At 32.6% G+C, this 25,784-nt stretch overlaps 3 protein-coding genes across 6 annotated transcripts in view; all 3 read right to left on the bottom strand.

Annotated features, from left to right (window-relative positions):
• Nucleotides 1–783, bottom strand: part of LOC138943512 (RNA/RNP complex-1-interacting phosphatase) — a 52,847-nt gene extending 52,064 nt beyond the window's left edge. The window contains exon 1 of the mRNA XM_070314373.1: nt 654–783. Within this exon, the coding sequence (XP_070170474.1) occupies nt 654–676 (23 nt within the window). The 5' untranslated portion in view covers nt 677–783. The remainder of the gene's footprint in view (nt 1–653) is intronic.
• A 419-nt stretch (nt 784–1,202) lies between these two features.
• LOC138943556 (protein DPCD) lies at nt 1,203–3,020 on the bottom strand. Its single transcript, XM_070314473.1, has 4 exons — nt 2,817–3,020; nt 2,107–2,309; nt 1,729–1,962; nt 1,203–1,643 (listed from the first exon to the last, which is right to left on the bottom strand). The coding sequence occupies exons 1-4, from the start codon at nt 2,878–2,880 to the stop codon at nt 1,542–1,544; spliced, it is 603 nt and encodes a 200-aa protein (XP_070170574.1). The 5' UTR covers nt 2,881–3,020; the 3' UTR covers nt 1,203–1,541.
• Nucleotides 3,021–5,002: 1,982 nt separating this feature from the next.
• Cnc (NFE2 like bZIP transcription factor cap-n-collar) overlaps nt 5,003–25,784 on the bottom strand; it is a 105,282-nt gene continuing 84,500 nt past the window's right edge. For all 4 annotated transcript variants that reach the window (XM_070314439.1, XM_070314438.1, XM_070314440.1 and 1 more), the window contains exons 8-13: nt 8,027–8,315; nt 7,588–7,736; nt 7,326–7,502; nt 6,987–7,085; nt 6,504–6,868; nt 5,003–6,319 (exon numbers count right to left, since the gene is read on the bottom strand). In XM_070314439.1, the coding sequence (XP_070170540.1) occupies nt 6,152–6,319; nt 6,504–6,868; nt 6,987–7,085; nt 7,326–7,502; nt 7,588–7,736; nt 8,027–8,315 (1,247 nt within the window). In that variant the 3' untranslated portion in view covers nt 5,003–6,151. The remainder of the gene's footprint in view (nt 6,320–6,503; nt 6,869–6,986; nt 7,086–7,325; nt 7,503–7,587; nt 7,737–8,026; nt 8,316–25,784) is intronic.

Here is a 25,784-nt window from a genome sequence, read left to right as displayed (position 1 = left end):
TATATTCGTACATCATTTCTCTTTATTTATATTTTATTCCTCTTTTAATCAAATTTGAATCGATATCCAATTTCTACTATAATTGGATTTACGTACCCTGATTTCACAGAAACGCAATATCTTCAATTGATTCTAATTCAGCTTCTTTAACGATATCTCACTACGAAAATTAAATACTCGATACGATATAATTACTGTATATATATCAAACAACTCGCGATACTCGATTAAGGATCAACATTCGCGCCCGCCAAACGATTAATGATAATATTTCAAAATTCAACGATCTCTCTAGCACACAAAGTGCCATCTGCCTGAAACAGCAGAAAACTAACATACAAGGCACTCATACTCGATCGGTTAGTCAGATGTCTCGAAGATAGTCGGAATGCTTTCAGAATTTTAACAAAACGTCACTATAGGTTCCATTAACGTGTTACACACCACAAGTACGCTTTAATTCTCGGATTAACGATCGCGTATAATTGCTTTATCAGCGACACTAGCACGGGCTATGCTTCAGGTATGAAGAAAAAATCGGCAAACATAACCTTATCACAATGTGATTACACTTACGATCATATACAAGCAATTTTAACCATTGCCAAACATTCGGCAATCTTTTTTTTTACAGCAAACAGAAAATCGCTTACCTGTCCGGCACCGAATTCGTCATATTTGCCGCTCACTCAAAAATCTTCCCGCGAAAGAAATGGCATAACACTGAAACGCAATACCGCCATCACACAGCACACACACGGACACGGAACGCGCACACCGACATACACATTATGTAGCAACAGCAGTATGCGAATTCGACGACGCGGTACGATATATCGATTTCTCGAGTTTCGCGAGCGATATCAGCGACTCGATTAATTACAGTGATCAATTAATTGTTCTTTCGATATTAACGTTATTCGATCGCGATTATATCAATATCCCTTAAGAATGATACTTAATTTCCGATTCCGTTAAAACACCGTAGTCCGATTCGGAGATTCCGAATTTGTAAATAATTCAAATAACACTAACCAAATAAATATTTTACACAGGAGTCTTTTGGAAATTTTTATAAATTAAAGACTCGTCACTTTATTATTATATGACAATTATTTTCCACTTTAGAACTTATGTCGTATATATATATATAATTACTGCGTTCAAATACACAATTATACAAACAGTAAGACGAAAGTAACTATTTTTTTAAGCAATTTAATTTTTATGCGTTAAAATAGAACATGTATGAAAAAAAAATTTGTGCGATATAGTCCTCATACTATTTACTAATTTAATATTTTTTGATAGCTTCTATTAGCGAATGATGTAAATATTTAATATTATTTTTTAGGAGGCGATATTCAAATTATAGAAATAATTGTCACAAATTTTAAATACATAGTATTAATTCATAAACTTTCTTGTATGCAAGAAGAATAACGAAAATTTTTAATTTAAGAATATTAAAAATAAAATTATCACAAATCTTAAATGGATAATTTAATTAAAAGTAAGGAATTTAATCATAATACTTTTTGTTAACTGACTGGACATTGATTTGCAGATTCTGTAGCTTTAATCTGTAGAATCTTGGATAATATTTTCCTTTCCGCATCAAGAAGTTCGGGGGGCTTTTTATACTAAAATAAAGAAAAAAAAAATGGTATTAAATAATATATAGCAAAACACCAACATCACATGTATATAAATAAGCATTTCTCATACCATAATAATCAAAGTATTATACTGATGCTTAAATGATATCCTTTCCTGTTCTGGCTTTAGCCCAATTCGCTCGAGATCTAGAGCCCTTAACTTTTTGAAGTACTTTTTGTTACTTGTGCGTACAGTTATAGTATTATCTTTTTCTGCAGTAACGGAATATACATTACTAGCATATGGTAAATTTCTGATCCGCCATTCCAGGGATGTTTTTGTAATTCTTTGTGTAACAAATGGCTGGAACAATTAAAAAATAAACTTGGAAAATACATTATACATACTATCTGCTTAAAATTATAAATATCATGCACGTTCTAAGTTTTAATTAATTAAATTATATTTAAATAGATCATATACTTTTATAGCACGAAAATAACATACAGTATTTGAACTTTCTTGTATTCCATCTTTTTCGATATTATTTTCTTTAGGTTCAGGATCCCCAATTTCTACGATCCAACCCTGATCTGTACCAAAACTATTTTTCTTTTTCCACATTCTTCGTACTACTACATTTGTATCCATGTTGTATTCTTCTACCATTTCTTTCCCATTTTCGAATAAAAAATGAACTTTTCTTTTTCCTATATGAAACATAATAAAAAATCAGTAAATTGTTTGCATTTTATTGAATATGTACATTGCGTTTATTAAACATTGTGCAAAATTTAATTTTTAATATTTCAACATTGAAACATCCTTTATATATATTTCATCAAAAGTACAAATATAATTTAATATATTATAGAAAATATCATATGCAACATAATTTGATATGAATTTTAATATGACAAAAATATTAATTTGAAAAAGAAATTTATTAACGAAGCAATAGAAATGTTTTGAAAATTTAGTAGCTCTCTGACATGATGTAGCTGCATAATAAATATTGTTTTTACTACACATAATCTAAATAATATACACATAATCTAAAACTTTTCTGAATCTCATACATATATCTACTATATTGATTAAACGTTTGGAGGTTATAAGCAAATATCTTATAAATCTAAATGCAAAACTGCACATGCAGCCAAAACAGAAGATTTATAGGTCTAATAATAATCGTGACTGTATTTAATTACTCTTACCGTCTTGAATAAGAACAGTTATCTTGGCATTTTGAATATTGTTTAACCATGATTCAGGCATCATTTATTCTGTAAAGGAGAAATCTGTAGGTGTTTCTTAGCAACCAGAATCAGATAAATAAGTATATAATGGACGAACGAGCAATGAATAAATAGAAAATATTAATTTTTATTATGAAGATCAGAAACACACATATATTGTAATGAATCTATACAATCAGAACACGTGGTATACGACATACTAAACTGCTCAATGAGTGTACTATACTTTCCGTTGTGCGAATTCGTGATTGGTGTATATTTTTACTACACCAATCACATGAAATAGCCATTCAATGATTGTGTGTGGCTCATGGGTCTAGGACCTAGGATTTAATCAGAATAAAAGAGGAAAGATTTCGTTGGATTTATCAATTGCTTTAAAGCATTTGTTAAGTTGAATGCCCCTGACCATATCGAGTCAAACACATATATTGGATAGATATTTTAATCAGTATATATATTTATAACTATATTGTTGAGTAAAAAAATGAAAAACAATATTTTTTATTAATATTCTTTATATAAATTTATTAATGATATTTATTTTTTAATTAATACACACACTTTATATTTCGTATTTATTTCTCATACATATATCTAAGAAAAATGTATTTATAATTCGACAATATATATATAAAATATATGTGTGTGTGTGTGTGTGTGTGTGTGTATTTTCCTTTTAATTATATATAATATATACATTTATAATTATATATTAGATATTAGATAATTAAAAGAAAAATATCAATATTTTTCTCAAATCATATTAAATTTTATATAGACAATGAAAATAATCTAGAAAAATGTTTGCACTACATTTGTCATCTGCTAAAATTATTATTTGATATGGGAATCTTATCTAAAACAAATATTCATAGATTAGGTATTTATTAGACAAGTACAAATCAATACGATACTTTCCCCAGAGGTTTATTCAGCTTTATTTATATAATATAGAAATTTAATGACAGGAGATCTTCATTGCAATTAGGTAGATTTGCACAATATTTGCGCAAATCCAAATTGTTTGTACAATAGACGAACAGAGTCTTATAAATTAGTCTTTTACAAAGGTTTCCCGATAATGAGATCTCCGCTCGTTAATTGTAAGTACAATATGTAAAAGGCATCCTACACCCCATAGTATGAATACAATTGCGTATGTAAATATTAATAAGGAGCTGATTATTAATAATTGCTGACATAAATTGTATCTTCATTCGTTTTTTAACATTATAACATATATTTTATTGTTACTCTTTGTGTATATGTATTTATATATACAGATACATATACATAAATACATACATTCATATATATTTCATATATTTATATATATATCTATATAATATTTATAGAAAATTATACTAACTACATCAATATATACATAAAAAGGCAAATGTGAAATACCTGAACATTTCTCATCTTTTTATTTTATAAAAATATGTGTTTTTATCATGTTTGTTCATATTTCAAGGAATGCTATTAACAATATAGCATTACAATGCATCGCAGTAAATGTATTCATATACTTGTGTATTATATTCACTATATTATTTGTAATATATATATTACAGAATATGTTTTGCTTGTGATCTGTCAGACTGCAGTGAAATTTAAGAAATATGTTTAAGCTGCTTTCTACATGGAACACAAAATGGTTCAGAGTTCAGTTACTGCAAATATGCCAATGCCTCAATCATTTGCCTTTTATCGCTTCACTCTATTTTGTAATCCGCAATTAAATGCAGTTCTAGTTTTGCATTATACATCCATGGTGCGTTACCGCCCCTAATGCGTTAGCGCCCCGCGGTATTGTAAGCGTTTCACAAATCGATGTGTATTCTCTAAATTCATAACACAACAAAGTTTATTTAGTAGTATACATATTGCGCATGATTAACGTTCACTTTATTCATATCGATATGCACACGATATATTCAACATCGCAGCATTTTGCTCGTGGCAAATTATAAGAGTGGGTCATAATTTTGGCAATTAAGTATACTACTAACAATAATCACAATCAATCGCGATTGAAATCACTGGATAAATACGTTTTAACGTAATCGTCGCACTCCTATACCTCTATAAGAGTTTTATATGTATGTATGCATATGTGTATGTGTGTGTGTGTGTGTGTGTGTGTGTGTGTGTGTGTGTGTGTGTGTGTGTGTGTGTGTGTGTGTGTGTGTGTGAAAGTATATAAATCCAATTTATATATATCATGCTCGTAGAAACAACAATTACATCGAAAAGCAATAAAAACTTTTTTACAAATATAAAAAAATGAGCTTTTTTAATGTATACTGTATCATCGTATTTGTGTCAATTACACATTTACGTATGCACCTTAAAAAGTTAACAAGTATATTTTACGCATAAAGCAGGAAGAATAGTAATTGGAATAAGACATAAATTTTGAGTTGTTTGAATTATGATGACACAACAGTTCTCATGCATGATTCCACAATATAATAATCATTTTATTATATATATTTTTCACTAGTTTCTTATTATTTACATATCATAATCTTCCTTTAACACTCTAGAGAGAGAGAGAAAGAGAGAGAAAGAGAGATACAATGATTTATTTAGACGAAAAAATTCGTAACTCATTTCATTATCTTTTCAAAAATATATAATATTATATATCACTATAAGGCCAATATAAACTCTTGAAATACGTTTCTCTATTGATGTAGCTTAAGTAAAACCAATATTACAAGAAATTTATGAAGTTTTCAATTTTATTTCATTATTCATTATTTTCCTCATTTAAGACAGTCACCAGACAAGATACATGTATGAATAAATATAACCATACCCAATGATGTAATATAAACATATTTGATTGTGAGAATGAGTGAAAGAAAAATGTATGAAATGATCTTTGGACGTGAAAATGTATTAATACGGGTGGTCAAAGTAACTGAAAACTGTAGTATCACTTTTGCACACAAAAACCATCACTAGGATGATTAAATCTAGGATTAAATCCTATCTTTCCTCTTACATTTCTTTAAATATATTAATTTGTCAATAATCGCATAATCGCGATTTATAATCTGGTAGCTTTGATAAATTTCGTTGTTTATTTGGAGTGCGCACCATATGTAAAATCATAAATTTTGTTTGACGAGAATTATGCGCAGTAATTCTAATAACATGTACGATCTTCCTTCCCCGACACCGTATTCGTCTTCATTACGCTTTGGACGCACGTGCTCTGTTCAAGGAGAACAGGAGTTCTTCGATAACCAATCACATTGATATACAATCCTTTAAGAGTTTCATTCCTTGTGCTCAGGATCGGGTTTGGTCTTCGGTTCCATTGAAGACTGCCGTGATTGGTGCGGATTCGTCTGATTTCTGGGAACTAACAGAACGTTTCCATCTGCAGACTGTTGAAGACTGTATTCATATGGATGGTATTGATTACCATCTGGATCTCGTAAAGACTGTAATATAAATATAATTATAAGTAATTAGATATTATAACTTTTTTTACCATTTTAAACTAGATTTCAAATGAAAATAATAAATAAGAAAATAATTATTTATTAAAATTTTTTTTATTTTATCTTTTTTATTTAATGATTATATACTTAATAGAAAAGAAGTGAGATTGATAGTAATACCAACCTGAAAAACATGACGATAAAGTTGACTAAATTTGTCTTTCACTCGCTGTCTCTCAATGAGCATAAACTCACGCTCGCGAACAAGCCTTAACTTACGATCTCGCATTTCTTTTACTTCGTCAGCTAAGCTTATGATTTGATCCAATTTTCTTTTGCGACAATTCTGTGCAGCAACCTTGTTTTTGCCTCGTCTTCTAATGTCGCGTATTAAAGATAGTTGGGCCTCACTGAGATCATATTTACTGAGACGTTCATTAAACTCGTCCATGGGAAGGTTGATGATATCATTGACTGAAATCGGCACATTCAATGCTCTTGCTCTCTTCTCATCTCTCGTTAAATGCTCATCATTGTCATTTTTGCGGGCTAAAATTATAAAAACGAACATCCGATACACTCTTTCTCCCTCTCTGGTACTATTTAATCAATTATTAACAGTTTCTGAACATTGGAATGAACTCAAAAATATTATAAACATAGTTACCTTTCTTATCGCGAGAAATTGGACGTTGAAGAGATCCTGAACTCTCAGCAGGCAAATGATAGGTGTGATTATGATGAACATGCTCTATTGCAGATCGTCCTAAAAAAAAAAAAAAAAAAAAAAAAAAATATATATATATATATATAATTATAATTAAAATTATAACTTGTATATTTATTTTTATTATATACATTTTTTAAATTTATGTGAAACTATTATATATTACATAGAGTATATGAAAAATGATTATGGATAAACGATATATTCATTAGATGAATATATAATAATGTTTCTCTAACTCTAATATGTTGGATAAGTTTATGTATAAACTTCTCTTACCAGATTGATGACGACTGAAATCCACACTACAACTATATTTAATTTCAGGTTGTGGGCCGGTTGCACCCTCGATTGGTCCAGAATACGTGTTCCCTGGCGCTCCTGCACCAACTGTATGTGTATCATATTCATATTTCATTGGAGTAGTCGGATGTGCAGTAGCTCCTAAAGGTGAGCCTAAAAAATAATTTCACGATCAAAATTCTCTATATCATCATTTTATACACGAAAGGACTGTATGAGATTATTTCTAAATACTAACAAGTGCCTTGTTCTTGGAAATATCGCTTGGCGAACATTTGATGTTTCTTTTGTGCGACCGGCGGTACAGTCCGTTCTGTTTGACATCTCGGAGAGCCGGCATTTCTCCCGGACACCGAATAATTACAGTCATATGGCATGCGATATTTGCTATAATGGAATCAAAAATTCATCTCGATAAACATTATATATATACAATATATTGCACGTTAAATTCTATCTATTTATAATCATTAAATCTTGAAATTATTCAAATTCCATGACTTAAAGATAAAGAAACTATGGAAATTATTGAATCTACGGCTTTCATTGAACATGACATTTTATCTTATAGTTTATATCTCGAAACACAATCATTTACGATTAATCAAAAAGGAAATTAATTAGTCGTTTTTTTTTTATTTTTTTCTCAAAAATTAAGTATATTACATATTAATTACCTCGCGTAATCCATGGTGTAATGAGAATCAGCCTGAGTATGGCTGGAATTTGATCCAGTTTCCATCCACTCGCCGTCCGAGAGAGATGGTACGCGTTCGCTACCCATACTACTAACAGCGCTGTCACTGGAAGCGTCCATCCTCTCGTCGGCTACACCAGGTAGAGTCGTGACACTCGTAACCGTCGAAGTCGTGCCGCCAGCCGTTTGCACATTCGGTAAAGCCGCTGCACCGGTGGGTCCGGATGCATTGTTGCTACCGTTGTCCAACATGCGCATGGTGTACATGCCTGAAAAGCAATAAAATATAATATAAATTATATAATTTTATTATATAATTACTTTACACGAATAATTAAAGAAGCTAAATATATATACTTAAAAAATATTTATTTCAAAAATGTTCGGGGTAACGTTATTACGCTTATGAATAACGCGATATTTTTGAACACAAATATTTAGGTTCTTTTACTTGATGTAATTACACTCCTTATCTCGTGTATCTACAACCCTAAAATCATATTTGCAGAATACACATGTCGAAGTAGGTCGTCGCCTACATCTTGTGCATGAAAATCTTTCGAGGACGTAATGTTGTTTCGCAAATATCATGCTTGAGGAAAATTTAACGCGACTGCAAAAAAAAAAAAAAAAAAAAAACATTTTGCAGAGAATAGAATGTGTGTGTGTGTGTGTGTGTGAGTGCAATTTCTGATGTTGGTATAAATGTTGGTATTCAAGCCTTTCGATAGAATACTTATTTGCAAACATGACATTTTCTACAACCGGTTTTTGTGCGGATGACTATTTAAAACGTGTGCAAGTATCATAACTAGTAAACTTCTTCTCTTTCTCTCTATAATTTGCAAAATATCCTTGGCAAAAATAAAAAATAAAAATATCATTTAATATATTATCTAGCTATTGATTTAAAAAAAAATTTTTTTAAATGTAATTTGCATATTTTATTGATTCCAATATGAAAGATTTTTATAAATCTATTATTGATATAAATATTAAAATATATATATATATATATATATCAAAAAAGTCTGAGATGATATTCAAGATAATCAAGAATATATTATAGTTATATCATTAATCAAATATGTCTATTAATATCAATCAGATTGAAAGTCCCGATTGTACAAGATAAGATCTGCAAGAAAAACATGCAAACGAATGGGAAAAATACGCTGGCATATAAATCCCGTTATCAACAGATTATCATTATTGTAACCAATAACGTACGACTAGTTGCAAGAAATAAAGTTACTGCATATTTTTCTGACCTACATACTTTATAGTTATTTTGAAACAGACGGTCGATTTACCTTATTATATAATAGAAATAAATTTCTTTTAGAAATCAAAATTTTTCGTTTCTACAATTATCTTTATAAATATTCTCATTTCTATTTTTTTTTAAAGAAAGAGATGGGAATATATACCAGATATTTTTGCAGATGAACATTTTAAATATATTCATTTACCAAGCGTTTAATTACATATTAATATACATTTACGATTATTTATAAAAAGATAACGTTTTTATAAAACAAACATAAAACTGGTATTTATCGATTGCAACTATTTGCTTTACTTAATTTTCTTTATAAGCAAAATAAATATATTTTACAATCTAATGCTAATAGCCACAAATCATTGTTAATTACATGATTTTAAATAAATGAGATACTCTCACAATCACCACAGTAACAATTATTAGCAGTGAAAAAGGTATTCCGAAAAATTTTATATGAGTCATGAAAGAATTGATATAAAATCAGATAAATTTGGATTGGTATCATTTATTTATATTAGAATAGTAATTTATGTGACTCGTAAAAAAAAAAAGAAAGAGAGAGAGAGACGAAGACATCCGAGAAATTCATTTCCACACATATTCATAAATAATATGCATCTTCGTAAATCGACACAGGATACCGCGTCTATGGTGCAACGACGCGCTGATACAACATTCTTAGAAGCGGTCTGCGTATCCGAATGCTTTCAAACCATACGTGACTGGTTCTATGTTTTACTCGTTATTATCAACTAGTTTCGAGAAAAGGAAGTATATATATTTTTTTTCATATTTAATCGTCTATTTATTCCCCTCTGTTAGACTTCGATTAAAAGCAAGTTTATGCGAATAAAAGAATAGATTTGTGCAACTTGCAACTTTGCGACATATGTGTAGCAAATGTAGCATGCGCTTGTATGTTTATCATATATTATAAATAGATGATATATTATATACTATATATTCAATTTTTTTTTTTTTTTTTTTTTTTATTGAATGTTATAAAATAATTCAAGATATAAGATAAAATATACATGTATGGCCCTAATAAACCCATGACTAAATAACTTTATAACACATGCTTGTTATAAAATGTTTATCTACTATCAATTACCAAACGCTACATAGAGTAGATTTGTTCTTATCGTGCTTTCAAGTTGAATTTGCAAAGATAAATGTTAACAAAAGATATTATTTTCAATTTCCGTTTCTTGTAAATAAGACGATAAGCTACTTCTTAGAATTATATTCGCGCAATATCGCGAATTTATCGATTTTTACACTTTCCTTTCTTCCTCTGTCTTTTTTCTTTTCTCTTCATTATTTACAATGCAACTGCATCGTCATACGTTTTTTAATTATTGTAGAAAGAAATATTCTATATTCTGTTTTTCTATATATTTATTTTATATTTTTACATATATTGTACATAAATTCGTTATATATTACGTAGAAAATGTTCTTATTGTTAGATAAATTTTATTCAATTTCTATAAAACGCTAGTACAATATAATCGCACATGCATCGTGTACCGAATTATCATGACTCAGCATGAAAGACGATAATGTTATCACGTTGTCAAGCGTTAGTTTTCAAAGATCAGTCGAGAGTTTAATTCAACGTCGCATTATGTAACGTTTATTTTTACTCAAGTAAAACATTCGACTCTCGTTCTAATCTCATTATACCCAAGATGATTTCATTAGCGGCGCGTGTGATCTAATCGAGCAGTCATATGGGTCGGTAAGAACATATCGCGCCGATGACGCAGATCGTATGATCGGATAATATAAATATATGTGTATATATGTGTACTATCTCTTTCATAAAGAGCATTGAAAATCTTCATCACATTTTTTTGACTTCCTGGTCGCACGAGTCAGGGTCGATAAACATGTGATGCGTTCCCGATATGGAAATTCGAATGACATTGCAATTTTCGCGGCTTGTTTTTACTCATATCAATGAGAATATCGCGTTTTGAAACAAAATAAGCAGTGAAGAAATGTGTTCAATATAATTTAAAAAAAAGTATTGCCAATATCATTTCTTCTTTTAAATCCCTCTTATCGTAAGAGATAATATATATATAAATTTAGTTTCTTACTATATTTTTTCAATGAAACATTTTTTAAATCATACTAAATAATAGGAATTATTTGGCATAAAGGATTTGAAATAAGCGCAATTACCTACTTGGAATATATACGATAACTCCCATCGTCGCCATTCAAGCTCATCGAAGAGCTTGAGGATTTCGTGAAGCGTCTTGATTTAATCTTCTTCGCAAATGATTACGCCTTCTTCCTATTTTCATCTAATAGATTAGACAGCAAAATTTCTTGTCGTCGCGCGCAAATCATTTCTGGCGAAATTTAAATGTCCGGAATCTTCACGACTTGATAAAGATAGCAGCGTGCACGGGATCGCAGAATGCGCTCTTAGAGTTAGCGACCAAGTGTTTAGCACCTTCGCTCCGCCAGATGCTCCTTTCTCTCTTTCACAATAATCATCGAGAGTACGTCGGCTTTACATCTCGCGCTGGTGCATATTAATTATGGCCAGCTAATGGAAGCTAACATGCTCGGCGCGTCTCGGTTAACAAAATCAACATTGCCAGAACCGCGAGCATACGCGGTAGAAACGCGACCGCGGACATTCCTCGACATAAGTACCTTCGTACGCGTTATCACAGTCACGAGAGTGACTCTGTAACGTGGCTAAAGGTAGAAGATGGTCGAAATATTCGACGATATTATTCACTGCGTGTGTCAGAAGGATGAAAAGCAGTTGGCGCCAACATGCATCGCAAGTACTACACGATCTCTTGCGATGATACTAGAAGATGCTGAATCTACGACTGATAGTAGTCACTATGTTAATGAGACGAAAATAATTTGACGAGCCGCAGGACGACGAACGACGAGAGTGCGCGAGAGATACCACTGGATTAATTCTCGATTAATTACATTCTCAACTTTATCATTTATCTTTCACGGTTTCTTCTTTATTGTATTCATGATCGAGAGACGTACGTGCGAACATCACATAACACAAGGCGGGAAACGCACGCGGCGAACACGAACCGTGCCGTTCGTACGAAGGTCGTTAAGTATTCGTCTCGCACTGATAAGACCCCGGCTAAGACTTCTTCGTGGCGATTGATCCCGTGAGGAAACGAACGCGACGATACTCGCTCGAGCTGGTCGACACGAATGTCGCGTAAACTTAACTATATTCGCAGCACGGATCCGCGAGTCTGACCCTGCACGGGGCGTAACCACTCGTATAGAGAGGCTGGCGACTAGGTTCACTTTTCACTGCGGCATTGGACGTTACCCGGCTACGCGGTGGGAGCAATGTTGCTGACTGCGCGTTATAATTATAGTATTCGCATTATAATTTCGTAGCGCCGTATACTACGATTTTACGCGAATCGTAACGTATTCGAAATCGAAATTGCTATTAGACGCAGTTTTGCGTGACGAAATATTCCATTCGGAGATTATCGCGTAGATTATCGATCCGTTACTGATTATCCATATGATTTCTCGGATTTATCTATTCCATATTTTTCTATCGCGACTTTCATATGACATTTTTTCTGCACATATTAGGTGTACGACTTTGCTTCCGCCGTTTTTTTTTTTTCGAAATTCCAGGCTTTATTGTAAAAAACTGGTTATACATTTTCAAATTGCTTGTTGAGTCGAAACCACTCACGACACGTTCTTTCGCTAATAGCGGCTTCGCCATAAGTATTTGAGAGCATTCGATGAGCCTCGGCCGCAGATTTCTTCATATTGAAGCAGAAAATTAAAATCTCCCGCAAATGACGAGAATTTGGCTCGTAAACTGACACATTTTCAATCGAGAATAACTTTATGACGCAGACACAAATCGACTAACGTTTCTATGAGGTTATGTTGACGGATGCCCAAGTTTATCGCACGACGTCTATGATCTATTTATTTCGACCGCTACTTACCGCTAAAGCCATCTATAGGAAAACGGCGGAAGCAAAGTTGTACACCTAATATATTTTTTTGCATTTCTTAAATATTTCTTGTCTATTGTCTAAGCTTCGGATTATTAAAATAAACCTTGGCAGCAGAATTATGTAGAACACACAATTTTTATGTATATAAAATATATTATATTATTATGGAAAACACAACGATCAGTTGAGAATATTATTTAATCGATAAAGAGCAATAACAATAATATATCTTTATATCTTTAAATCAACGAAATCGATGCTGCAATCAGTTATATCGAGCCTTCTTTTTATCAGTAAATTCACAAGGCTTTAGTCTTTTCTGATAAACAAGTAGAGTATGCATATATGCGAAAAATTTTTATGCGATATACGTAGAATAATATAATTCACCGTGGCGTAATAATAGTCCATTCTTAAAATTAAAATACACGATATCATTTTTTGGAACGTGATAATAATTCAGTATGACTCATGTTTTGTTCAACGATTGACGTCTCGTTTTGTTACGATTGCTTGTTTAATCTTATTAATAGAATCTGAATTATTGAAAAGGTTTGACGCGAAACAACACCATTTCGTAAAATTTTACGTACAAAGTGCCTACAAAGTGTGTATGTTAATATTTTCTCGGAAAGAGAACAGAGAAAAAGAGAGAGAGAGAGAGAGAGAAAGAGAAAACTGCATTCGTTCCGATCGTGCGACACATTACCTGGCAAAAAAAAATGTAGTGCGTCCCTATACACTCTCAGAAAGGATTTCTGATAACGAGACAAAAAATATTCTCGACATATTTAATCGTATCGCAACCTTATGCGGTATAAAAAAAAAAAAACAATTTTAAAATTAAATCAATAATTCCTTTTCTTCTCTCTCGAATTAAATAAGATTGTCTTACTATCTTGAGACAAGAGTAACATGTACAAATCTAAGCTTGTATATTCTTGCATTTGGAATAACTTGATGTTAGATCGCTAGAAATTTCCATCTTCATCTTTGTGAGAAAATTAACGGGATAGCACCAAGAGCATTTTATTCTAGATTTAAGAATTTTCCATTTAAGATTAAAATATTCCTTTTTCGATAATAAATATGATCGTCGCTATATCGATCCTATTTTACGATAGATTGAAGAGTAATAGCGTTAGATCCGGAAATCTTTTCTGTAGGTGTATATGCATATCAGGGCTTGATTTAATTTAACATATGCAAGATTTCGCGAATGTAACGTGAGAGTTCGGCGCGATAATCGCGCCGACGTAAGACCTCGGAGAACGTAACTGCAAGTGTGCAGGCAACGGTCATTTGTACTTTCACCGTTTCTCGTGGGTGTAAATTGCAAAGTTGTTTCGTGTCCATACGTGTAATTATATCTCGCAACGTTGCGCGACGAATGGGTGGAGCGTGTTAAACCTTCGCTACATTAATAATCCACAGAATAGAAGTTTCAAAGACATTCGATTCGTAAGGCGAATTAAAAATACTAATTAGAATGTTTTTTTTTTTTTTACGATTATCTATTTATGAAGGTGTACGGTTATCTCTTTCATAATAGTCTAATTACATTGCAACGCAAGTGATGTAATAAGTGGTTTATTACGAGTTATTCTCGTAAACTTTATTAAGTTAAAATCAAGAGATTTAATTTGTCGTGATGTTTTAGAGAGAGAGAGAGAGAGAGAGAGAGAGAGAGAGAGAGAGAGAGAAAATCATATTTTTAAACAATAGTTTTAATTTTAACGAACATTCGAATAATTTTTTCTACTTATTTTATGCGGAAAATAGATTATATTCTACTTGTTATACTAGTAATGATCGACAGCATAGTAACAGCATAGTTTTTTTTTTTTTTGCATCTTTTATCGAGATTAATATTTCTTGCAACTTTATAATTTTTAATGATACCTGTTTATCACGGAAAAAGAATATATATTACAACATTAGGTATTCAAGGACTAAAATCTACTGCCTTGTTAAAAAACAGAAACACGTACTATCCTTTCCCCCCCCCCCCCAAAAAAATAAGCATACTTGCAAAAGAATTGCAGATCTTGCTGCGTATGTAGGGCTACCATCCGTTCGGTTTTTCCCGGTATTTGTCCTAGTTTTTCGAGCATCCGGGAACATCCGGGATATTTTCAAAGTAGTCCGGGTTCTTTGAGCGCGTGACACAAGACGATGCGCGCGTCGCATTTTGAGGCTGTCTGTACATGTTGTACGTGCAATATTGTTCAAGCCTTAGAACATTGGAATCGGCAAACAAAATAATGTAGTAATACTTTATTACTATTATTAATGATTCTTAATAATAATGACTATTAATAATATTATTGATTATTAATAATTAAAATAAAAATTAATTCTATTTTTATCGCTTTGTCAGCAGTTGCAATAATTTCATATAATAAATTATGGGTGTCCGGGTTTCAATTGGAAAAGTTCGGGGTTTTAAATCTTTCAGTCCTAGATCTGTATAATTACAGATGGCAGCCCTATGCGTACGAGCCGTGATGTAAATACTTAAAAAAAAAACTCGCATTCGCGTGTACTAGAGTGGAAAACTTATTGAAATGTCAAATATTTCCGAAATGATGGATAGACGAATTCATGCAAAACATTTCAGGTCTGATGATCGCGAAGGTACTTTTTTTCTCATTATGTTTCACATAGCACGTGGCAATTCTGAAAACCGGGCATCGGGCATCTTGAGCGTTTTTTTTTTTTTTTTTCAGGAGTTAATTGGAGAACTAGTAGAAGAGCCTTTCAAGTCACCGAGGTCGCGTGACTAAGCGTTTCAAATATGGACGCGATATCTGTTCGCCAAGCTCGCCGAGTGATAATAAAGAACATGCGGCCGTGCACGTAACTATTTATAACCGTGTGTGGTTTCCGAGTTGAGTCCAAGTGTTGACGCAATGTTTTCATCTAGGTCTCTCTTTTGGAATAAAAGCGCGTTTCTCGTATCTCTATGAAGAACAATTGCATATTAAGAAATAATAGAGGATTATATTATGCTTTTTTTTCTCAACTCTCAGAAAAATATTTTATCTCGATAATTAATGTAGATCACATAAATATGAATAATTGAATCCTATTTAATTATAAATAGTGCTCGTTTATTCAATCGAACAGTTTCGTGAATGACATTTACGCATAGTTACGGAAAAATTACACGCGATTTTTGAAACTATTCGCGAATAAAATATATGGAAAAAATTTCACTCTTTTAAACCGGTAATCACTGATCTGAAATTATATAATCGGGGGGGAAAAAAAAAATTACAGAACATCTGTGTGACGTACGTGATGGAATGAAGCAGAGCCAGTCGATACTTATGACGGATAAAGTCAATATTTAAAAGAAGTTTACGTCGAGTATTTAGTTACGAAGAATGTCGTATGTAAGTGCGAATATAAAACAATGTTACGAAAGTGGAACACACAGTGCAGCATCCCCCCGTATGATAGAGTATCGTCCTCAGAAGGTACCGATAATTATCTCGTAGCTTGAACTGTCAAATAACAAATTCGCGGTTTTGTTCGTCAAGAACGTGAGTGGAAGAGAAGGCTGCAGTGTGTTATCGTGTTGTATAAAGAAACGACAGCGCAATATCGTCGACGATGATAAAGTTTCGCGTTTGCTGGGCCGCACGTAGATAGCCATATTAGTTTTAAATTAGTATCTAGTCTTTTCTGCGAGTGAGATAAGCTCATGTTTGTCCACGACGATCAATTATGCCGTGTTTAAGACGCTGTGCATGTAAGATTTTCCAAAGTAGTTTACCTACATTCCATCTTAGTGACTCTGCACAACTTCATAATTTGTATAACGTAATAAAGAGTAAAAAAAATATATATATATATGTAACAAAAATTCTTATCAATGCCAATTAATTTGATACTAAAAAAGTAAAAGATATTAATCAATAAGTATCAATAATTAAAAAAATAAAATAAAAATGTTCTAATTGCTACTATTGATACAAACATTGTCTTGAAACATGTAAGAAAGCTATTCATATTTTTGAAACAACTTCTACTTTACTCAATGGTCTTCTTACATGTTAGAGATAAAAAAGTTTTTAAAATACGATTTTATTATGCAGTCGTCAAGCGATCTTCCTTCGTTAGACAGGTAAATATTAGTCACATGCGTATAAATCAACAAATTTATTGCGTCGTTCTGAATATTTTAAATTAATAACTAAATTTAATCATCGATTCTTTATTTTGCTTGCATAAACATGTACATATTTCTCTATTAAAAAGATGAACATCTTTATTATAAAAAAAATATTTTCTGCACTGAGAAAAAAAAAAGAAGTTGTTAATTCGACTAAATTCGTCCAACTAATTATTGTACTATTTCTTTGTATTTCATTAATTGAAATATTTAACTATTTAAATCAAATATACCTCATGTTAGATTTCATTATTTAATATGTCGTATTTGACTTAAAATATTAAAATATTTCAATTGAAGAAATAGTAATTAGTCGGACGAATTTAGTCGAGTTAACAATTTTTTTTTCTCGCCGTGTGCTCCGTCAGAAAATTCAAGGGCGCTATTCTTCCTATAAACTCTTTTCTTATAAACTCTGAATATCGTGATGTCTATAAAATTATATATTAGGTGTACAACTTTGCTTCCGCCGTTTTCCTATAGATGGCTTTAGCGGTAAGTAGCGGTCGAAATAAATAGATCATAGACGTCGTGCGATAAACTTGGGCATCCGTCAACATAACCTCATAGAAACGTTAGTCGATTTGTGTCCGCGTCATAAAGTTATTCTCGATTGAAAATGTGTCAGTTTACGAGCCAAATTCTCGTCATTTGCGGGAGGTTTTAATTTTCTGCTTCAATATGAAGAAATCTGCGGCCGAGGCTCATCGAATGCTCTCAAATACTTATGGCGAAGCCGCTATTAGCGAAAGAACGTGTCGTGAGTGGTTTCGACGCTTGAAGAACGGTGATTTTCACGTCGAAGACCGGCATAGCGGTGGAAGAGAGAAGGTTTTCGAAGATGCAGAATTGGAGGCGTTACTTAACGAAGACTCGAGTCAAAGTCAAAAAGAATTGGCACGATCATTGGGAGTGGACGATACTTTGAATCATAAATGTATAACCAGTTTTTTACAATAAAGCCTTGAATTTCGGAAAAAAAACCGGCGGAAGCGAAGTTGTACACCTAATATTTGCAATCGTCTTTTGCCCGATATGATTTATAAATATTTCGAAACGTTCGATCGGATCTATGAGAACGCGAGTACAACGTAATATTGTTACGATCACGATTCGCTTCCGAGAATCCCGGGCGTGTTTTTATGTGGCAAATAGGAGCAATAGCGGGCAAGTAAGCGGATTTACAAAATCGCCGTTGCAAATCCGAGAGCAATGAAAGAAACTTTAAAAATCACAAGTACGCGCGGGTGAGCGACTCTCAAGCCGGTTGGCGAGAGCAGTATCTTCGGTCAGGGTCGGCGAGTGTAAGCGAGCACGAAGGTGGATCAATGTCGGTGTCGGCTCATGTGCTCACCGGATCTAAAACCGACGATAAATGCGGCGTTAGCATATCGCCCTAGTCCGTCGTCGTCGGGAAACGGCCCTTATCAAAGCGTAGGAATATATGTCGGTGATAATACGCGGGCGCGGTAATATTAGTTTCGCGATACACGTTCTCTAAAAGTCGCGTAGCGAAAAATCGTTACGGAAATAGCGCGACAACGGATGCGGTAAGCCGATATTCAAATTGGCTCCGATTATTATTCCGATTGGGTTTTAAGCTCTCTTGGACTCACACGGCTGAATCGGCCTGGCAAATGAAATTTAAATACACGCATATATGTATATCTCATAGAATCGACGGATTCGAAATGCTCTCAAGCCGGTTCTAAACCAGCTCGTTCGGTCGTTCGCCAAGCCGAGATGAACTCACAAGTGGCATAAACGCGTATCGACAGCACAATGTAGCGACTGTCATGCAGTGATACGTCACACTCTTATTTAAGATTAAATAATAGATGGATTACTTTTTAGTGTACTATGATTCGACATCGATTCTATCACAATAAACTTAAAATGTTGTTCATTTATTTCTCTTTTATGAATTACATGAAATAGCATTATAAATTAATTACATAAATGTGAATATATTGTATATTTGGCATAAATAAGTTATCTAGAACTGGCTTTTTTTACGCGATGGCTCGTTATTAAGTTCAAATCTCATGCAGAGGTAGGCGAATTCTTGAGCACGCGATTTCGCAGCTGTAATGTGAGTAGCTGCAATTTCTATCGTAAGATAACGCCGCATGAGACAACGTTGCATATTTTTTTTTTCTTCCTTCTTTTACGCGCACCGAAAGTTTTCTCATGTTAAATTTTTATGTTAGTTTTTTTTTTTTATATTAAATTACCTATCGAATATTCAGTAGGTGATAAAATAATCTCGGAAACACCTTACGTTACATTAAACAATTGCTAATGATAATTAACTGTAAAGTGTTTGCTTTGTTTCAAATTATTTCTGTCGCTTTTTAATCCTAGAAAGAACTGATTAAGATTTTTTTTATTTCGCCGCCGCATTTCTCACGACATGAATCGTATTAATTATTCTCCATTGGATTTTCCTGTTTGAGATCAAACAAATCAGAGAGATGCAATTTCACAAATAACTTTTAAAGGCTATCGAAAAATTCTAAGCTAGCTTTTTTAATTGAGATTACGATAGGACGTTGACAATGATGTGAATGTTTTGATCTAAAAGTTAATCGAAAATCTATGATTATTGTCGATATTATCATTATTATAAACTCCCTTTCTTTCCTCCCAAATTAATAACGCGACACGCTTCATCACCGAATGTCAACCTGTGAAAACGAGATCGAAACGCATTGTCGCGTCGGCGCTCCTCGGGTGAATCAATTTCGTTCTATTATTACGATCGCGAGCTGACGAGATGCAACGGCATAAGATGGCAGATATGACTCACTTGGCCAATGTGACATACATACATACATACATACATACATATATTCGTACATACGTATGTACATGTACATACAGGGTGTCCCATTTTAATCTCCTCAGGCAAATATCTCAAAAACCAAGCCCGGAAGAGAAAAATGTTTCAGACAAAAGTTGTTTGGTTTCGAGGGGGCCATAAGATGGTATCATTGGTTTGACCTTGGAAAATCATTTGAAGATTATGTGAAGGTCAACTTTAAAATCTTAAATGGAAACCTCCATTTTTTATTTAGTATTCTTGTAGCTGACATCGAGAGCTTTCCAAAACGCTATAATAAAGTATTTTTTCATTAAGTACTTTTTGAATTATTTTATATTTTAATCTGACATATTTTGATATAAAAAATAAAATATTTCGTAAAATATTCAGTTTTCGATAATTTTACCGTAATACTTCTATGTACAGAATAATAAGACAAATTAATTAGTGGCAAAAAAAAAACAAATAATTGTTTAAAAAAATACATTGTAAATAATTTTCTTAAAAACAATTTTTTTTTTATACTAATTGCTTTGTCTCATTATTCTGTACATAGAAGTATTACAGTAAGATTATCAAAAACTAAATATTTTACGAGATATTTAATTTTTTATATCAAAATATGTCGGATTAAAATATAAAATAACTCAAAAAGTATTTAATAAAAAAATACTTTATTATAGCGTTTTGGAAAGCTCTCGATGTCAGCTACAAGAATAGTAAATAAAAAATGGGAGTTTCCATTTAAGATTTTAAAGTTGACCTTTACATGACCTTCAAATGATTTTCCAAGGTCAAATCATTGTCACCATCTTATGGCTCCCTCGAAACCAAACAACTTTTGTCTGAAACATTTTTCTCTTCCGGGCTTGGTTTTTGAGATATTTGCCTGAGGAGATTAAAATGGAACACCCTGTATATATGCGCACGTGCGCGCCTGCCTTGGCTACGCGCGCAAGAAGAAGTGAGTCGTCGCGCCTCTGCAACGATCACTGCCTGCAATCGCATCTCGTTTCTCCTTCATTACTCATCGCTTAAGTGAATGATGCAAATCATGTTCCGGACAAACAAACAGTCGCATTTACACGTACGCGCGAGAGAACTTATACGCATCTACCTTAACGCAAATGGATTGTTTTTTTTTCTCGCCATGGCGGCAGGGCAGCGGTTCCCAATCTTTTTCAACTCGCAATTTCTTTCACTCAATATTTGTGACGATAAAAAAAAATTCTGCGTTAAAAGCGGGATGACACTAGTTTTCCGAAGATATCACTGGAATTTATCTTCACTCCATGTTATCCCCATCTTACAGAAATTAGTATCTCAAAATAAAACTCATTTTGTTTTTTATATAAATACTATATATAAAAAGAATTCATCAATTATTAATTATTATTGTAAAATAATTGAGGATATTTTAACTATTGTAATTATTATTGCGTATTAAATGCGAAACGCTTATTTGCACTTTTGCATATCATAGGTTGGGAATCGCTGGCGTAGGGGGACTTGCATAACACATATCGTAACTGTCTCTCTAGATCTAGATCAACTGAAACGCATAATCATTTCGATCATCGTTTTTCCTTTTCCACTAGTTAACACGCTGATTAAATGCGTTTAATTGTAGTCAATGCTTGAAAAATTATAATATATTCTACAGATTGTGGGTGCGTAGAATACTATCATATTACTTATCTTTTATGTTTTATTCTGTATTTAGCCTTGGACATATTTCTTAATTTCACGTTGTATACGACTGAAAATATGCGCATAATGAAACGTTTAAAAAATATGATTAACATGCTTTACTATTTTGTATTTCGAATACTCTTGAATTTATTATTCGAATCTCTTCTCCGAAATCAAATCTCGCGTATTAGGTTTCTCCTCTGTCAACGAAAAATATACGTAATATAGTCGAACTAAATGTTTCGTAAATATTTATAAGGCGGGCACGCTCTTATAAACTGTCGATAAGCTAAACAAGCTAAAGATCCCAATAATAATCTAACCTTACAATAACTGATTTAGTACCGTAGAGATATTCAAATCTATCCTTCGTCAATTAACAGACTCGGAGAGAAATAGAGTTATATTCGAATTTTCACGGCTATGATGATACGACGTATTCTTAAAGATTTTTGCGTTCATCTTTCATTCTTAAAATTCCAACGGTCCTGTTCCTAAATATTCCTCTTTTAAATAATAATATCAAATTGCAGAGTTAATTTTGATGTAGTTTCATATAAAAGAGAGAAAAATTTTTTATCCGATTTTGAAATACAATAATTATTTCAATTTCCTTTGTAGTTATGAAAATAATCCGTAATTTGTTTATTTACCACAATAATTTCTTCTTTTTATGATGGCTCTCAAAAGATATACAGGGTGTACCATTTTAAAGGACCCACTCAAATATCTCAGAAACACTGCGTTAAATCGAAAAATGTTTCAAACAAAAATTGTGTGGCTTCAAGGGGGCAATAAGATTGTGACAATGATTTGACCTTGGAAAATCATTTGAAGGTCATGTGAAGGTCAACTTTAAAATCTTAAATGGAAACCCCCATTTTTTATTTAATATTCTTGTAGCTTGCCTCGAGAGCTTTCCAAAACACTATAATAAACTATTTTTTTATTCAGTACTTTTTGAGTTATTTTATATTTTAATCTGACATATTTTGATATAAAAAATTAAATATCTCGTAAAATATTTAGTTTTTGATAATCCTACCGTAATACTTCTATGTACAGAATAATGAGACAAATCAATTAGTATTAAAAAAAAAATTGTTTTTAAGAAAATTATTTACAATGTATTTTTTTAAACAATTATTTGTCTTTTTTTGCCACTAATTAATTTGTCTTATTATTCTGTACATAGAAGTATTACCGTAAAATTATCGAAAACTGAATATTTTACGAAATATTTTATTTTTTATATCAAAATATGTCAGATTAAAATATAAAATAACTCAAAAAGTACTTAATGAAAAAATACTTTATTATAGTGTTTTGGAAAGCTCTCGATGCCAGCTACAAGAATACTAAATAAAAAATGGGGGTATCCATTTAAGATTTTAAAGTTGACATTCACATGACCTTCAAATGATTTTCCAAGGTCAAATCATTGTCACCATCTTACGGCCCCCTTGAAACCACACAACTTTTGTTTGAAACATTTTTCGATTTAACGCAGTGTTTCTGAGATATTTGAGTGGGCCCTTTAAAATGGAACACCCTGTATATTAGCGTTCTTTTTCGCTATTCAAAAGTATTCGATTGCTGTGTGCGAGTATGATTATGAGAAATGCATAGAATCAAAGTTAATCGATTGGCATTTTGTGACATTATTTCGAAGTTGCCGATTCACGTGTCATGAATATGTATCTACAAACGACGTTATTCATTGAAGTATGGTGGCTTATCGTTTTATCGCGTTGACCCGTTTAAATCGTTCGAAACGAATGTGATCGCACTCATGGGAACGAGCATTGCATTAATTGTCGAGGACGCAGCTGCACAGGATATTAATTGTCCTCCAATAGTGCACATAATTACGCTCTCGCACGCTTTAGTCACCGTGCCGAAAAGATCTCAGCATTCATATTTATCGAATGTCATGGAGAAGTGCGCAAACGCCGGCCGTGTGATCGCCTGACTCGTATGACTACTGCGATTAGTCATAATTAATATTGTACGAAGTCTGAAAGAGAAAGAGAGAGACAGGTTTCGCGCACAGGTTTTTCTTTACTAGAAACTAAAAATGTAGAGAATAAAATAATCTATTCAATGTCGAAATGCGAACGGTTTTTGAGTCGTGAGCGGTTGGAAGATTAAAGATCTTTGCGGAACTTTTATTTATCAGGTAACTGTTTCCGAAATTATATCTGCAATTCCCTTCTTCCGTATATGAGACATTTTAATCTTATTTTCGATATAAATTCGACATAAATGTTGAATAAGAAAAACATGCACCCGAAGGTCGCAAAATTTATTGCATCTAGGTATAGTTGAAGTATCGCGATCACGTGGTTATACTACGCAGCACCTGGATTGTAGAGACGCGTGCGGAATGTGTCTGGATGTTTAAAATAGCGATAAATCACGTCAAGCAAAAATTATTATCTGTCGCGTTCCCCATTATCTATAACAATCACTACAGACTTATTTTCACGAACTTATTATCGCGAACACTCGCGATAATTCAAATTCCGAATAAATTAGATATCGATAGTCGAGGGCATATCTTCTATGCGTAATGGTTTAAAATGTGCTGAGCCGATTGAAAATTCTATGGTTTTTGCGAATGTATTTAGCCGTGCGATGCGCGACCTCGATTTTCACGACACGTGTCTTTCCTGCGAGAGAATACATAGTATAGAGAATCGCGATGACATATAATTTGACATCTTCGAGAGCGTTTAATGAACGGCTTGTAACTTACTGCAAGATAAAGATGCTCGAATCAAGATTTAGTTAATCCATCATTCTCAGTTATAGAATGAAATTTCAATGAATTTTTTTAATACTTTATATTTTATGGAATTTTATATACCAATATACCTATAAATGTAATACTGTGAAATTTTTGGAATATATTAAAGTTAAATGACACATGGTTATCACATGTTGCGTTCGCCACATTCTAATCCAAATGTTTCAACTATGATGATGCTACGGTGATAACGAGAATATCACGACAATATAATAAACATATCGGATGTCGGATATTCCGCTAACGAGTCGCGCGCGTATCGTAAAACTTCGGACGACGGTACGTTACTGGAAACTGGACTCCCTATCACTCCGCGTAACGACATGATGCTCTTCCTCTTTCCTTTGTCTCTTACACTATGAGACACCTATACTTATGTTAGTATCTCACGCGTGCATTGCGTGGTTACATGTATATCACCCGCATCACATGTTTATATATGGATCCTTGTAGCGAGCGACGTGCACAACATAAATCTGATAACACGAAAATATGATTATAGTTTCTTCGCCAATGACGTAGCTTGTGTCATTATAATTATTTATTTATTTTTCTCTTCATTATCCGCATCAAAGGGAATATTTTCGAATATTGGCGGTTGTTAAGGAAATTTCGAATAATGATCGATACAATTTATTGATATGATAAGTAAGTTATTAAAATGATTTATAATATTCAAGAGATGTGTGTATTTCAATACGTGTCAAATAATTTATGAAATATGGGAGATCGTTATATATTATATATAGTAATCTATCGCGAATAACAGTCCACGAATTTCATAATGAGGACATTGTTACTGAAAAGGAAAATAATGAAGGAATTTGTTACAAATTTCCTATTGTATGGAAAATCGATACCAAAATATCATTATCAACGCACATTCAACAAACTAATATATACCAAGGTAGATTGTATATGTTTATATATACAGGGTGTCCCATTTT

The sequence above is a fragment of the Polyergus mexicanus genome, unplaced genomic scaffold (genome assembly GCF_030449975.1).
Source record: "Polyergus mexicanus isolate NDT 795.1 unplaced genomic scaffold, iyPolMexi1.0 SCAF_27, whole genome shotgun sequence".
NCBI lineage: Eukaryota > Metazoa > Arthropoda > Insecta > Hymenoptera > Formicidae > Polyergus > Polyergus mexicanus.
The sequence above is the reverse complement of the archived record's forward strand: the minus strand, read 5'-3'. Positions and strand labels throughout refer to the sequence as shown.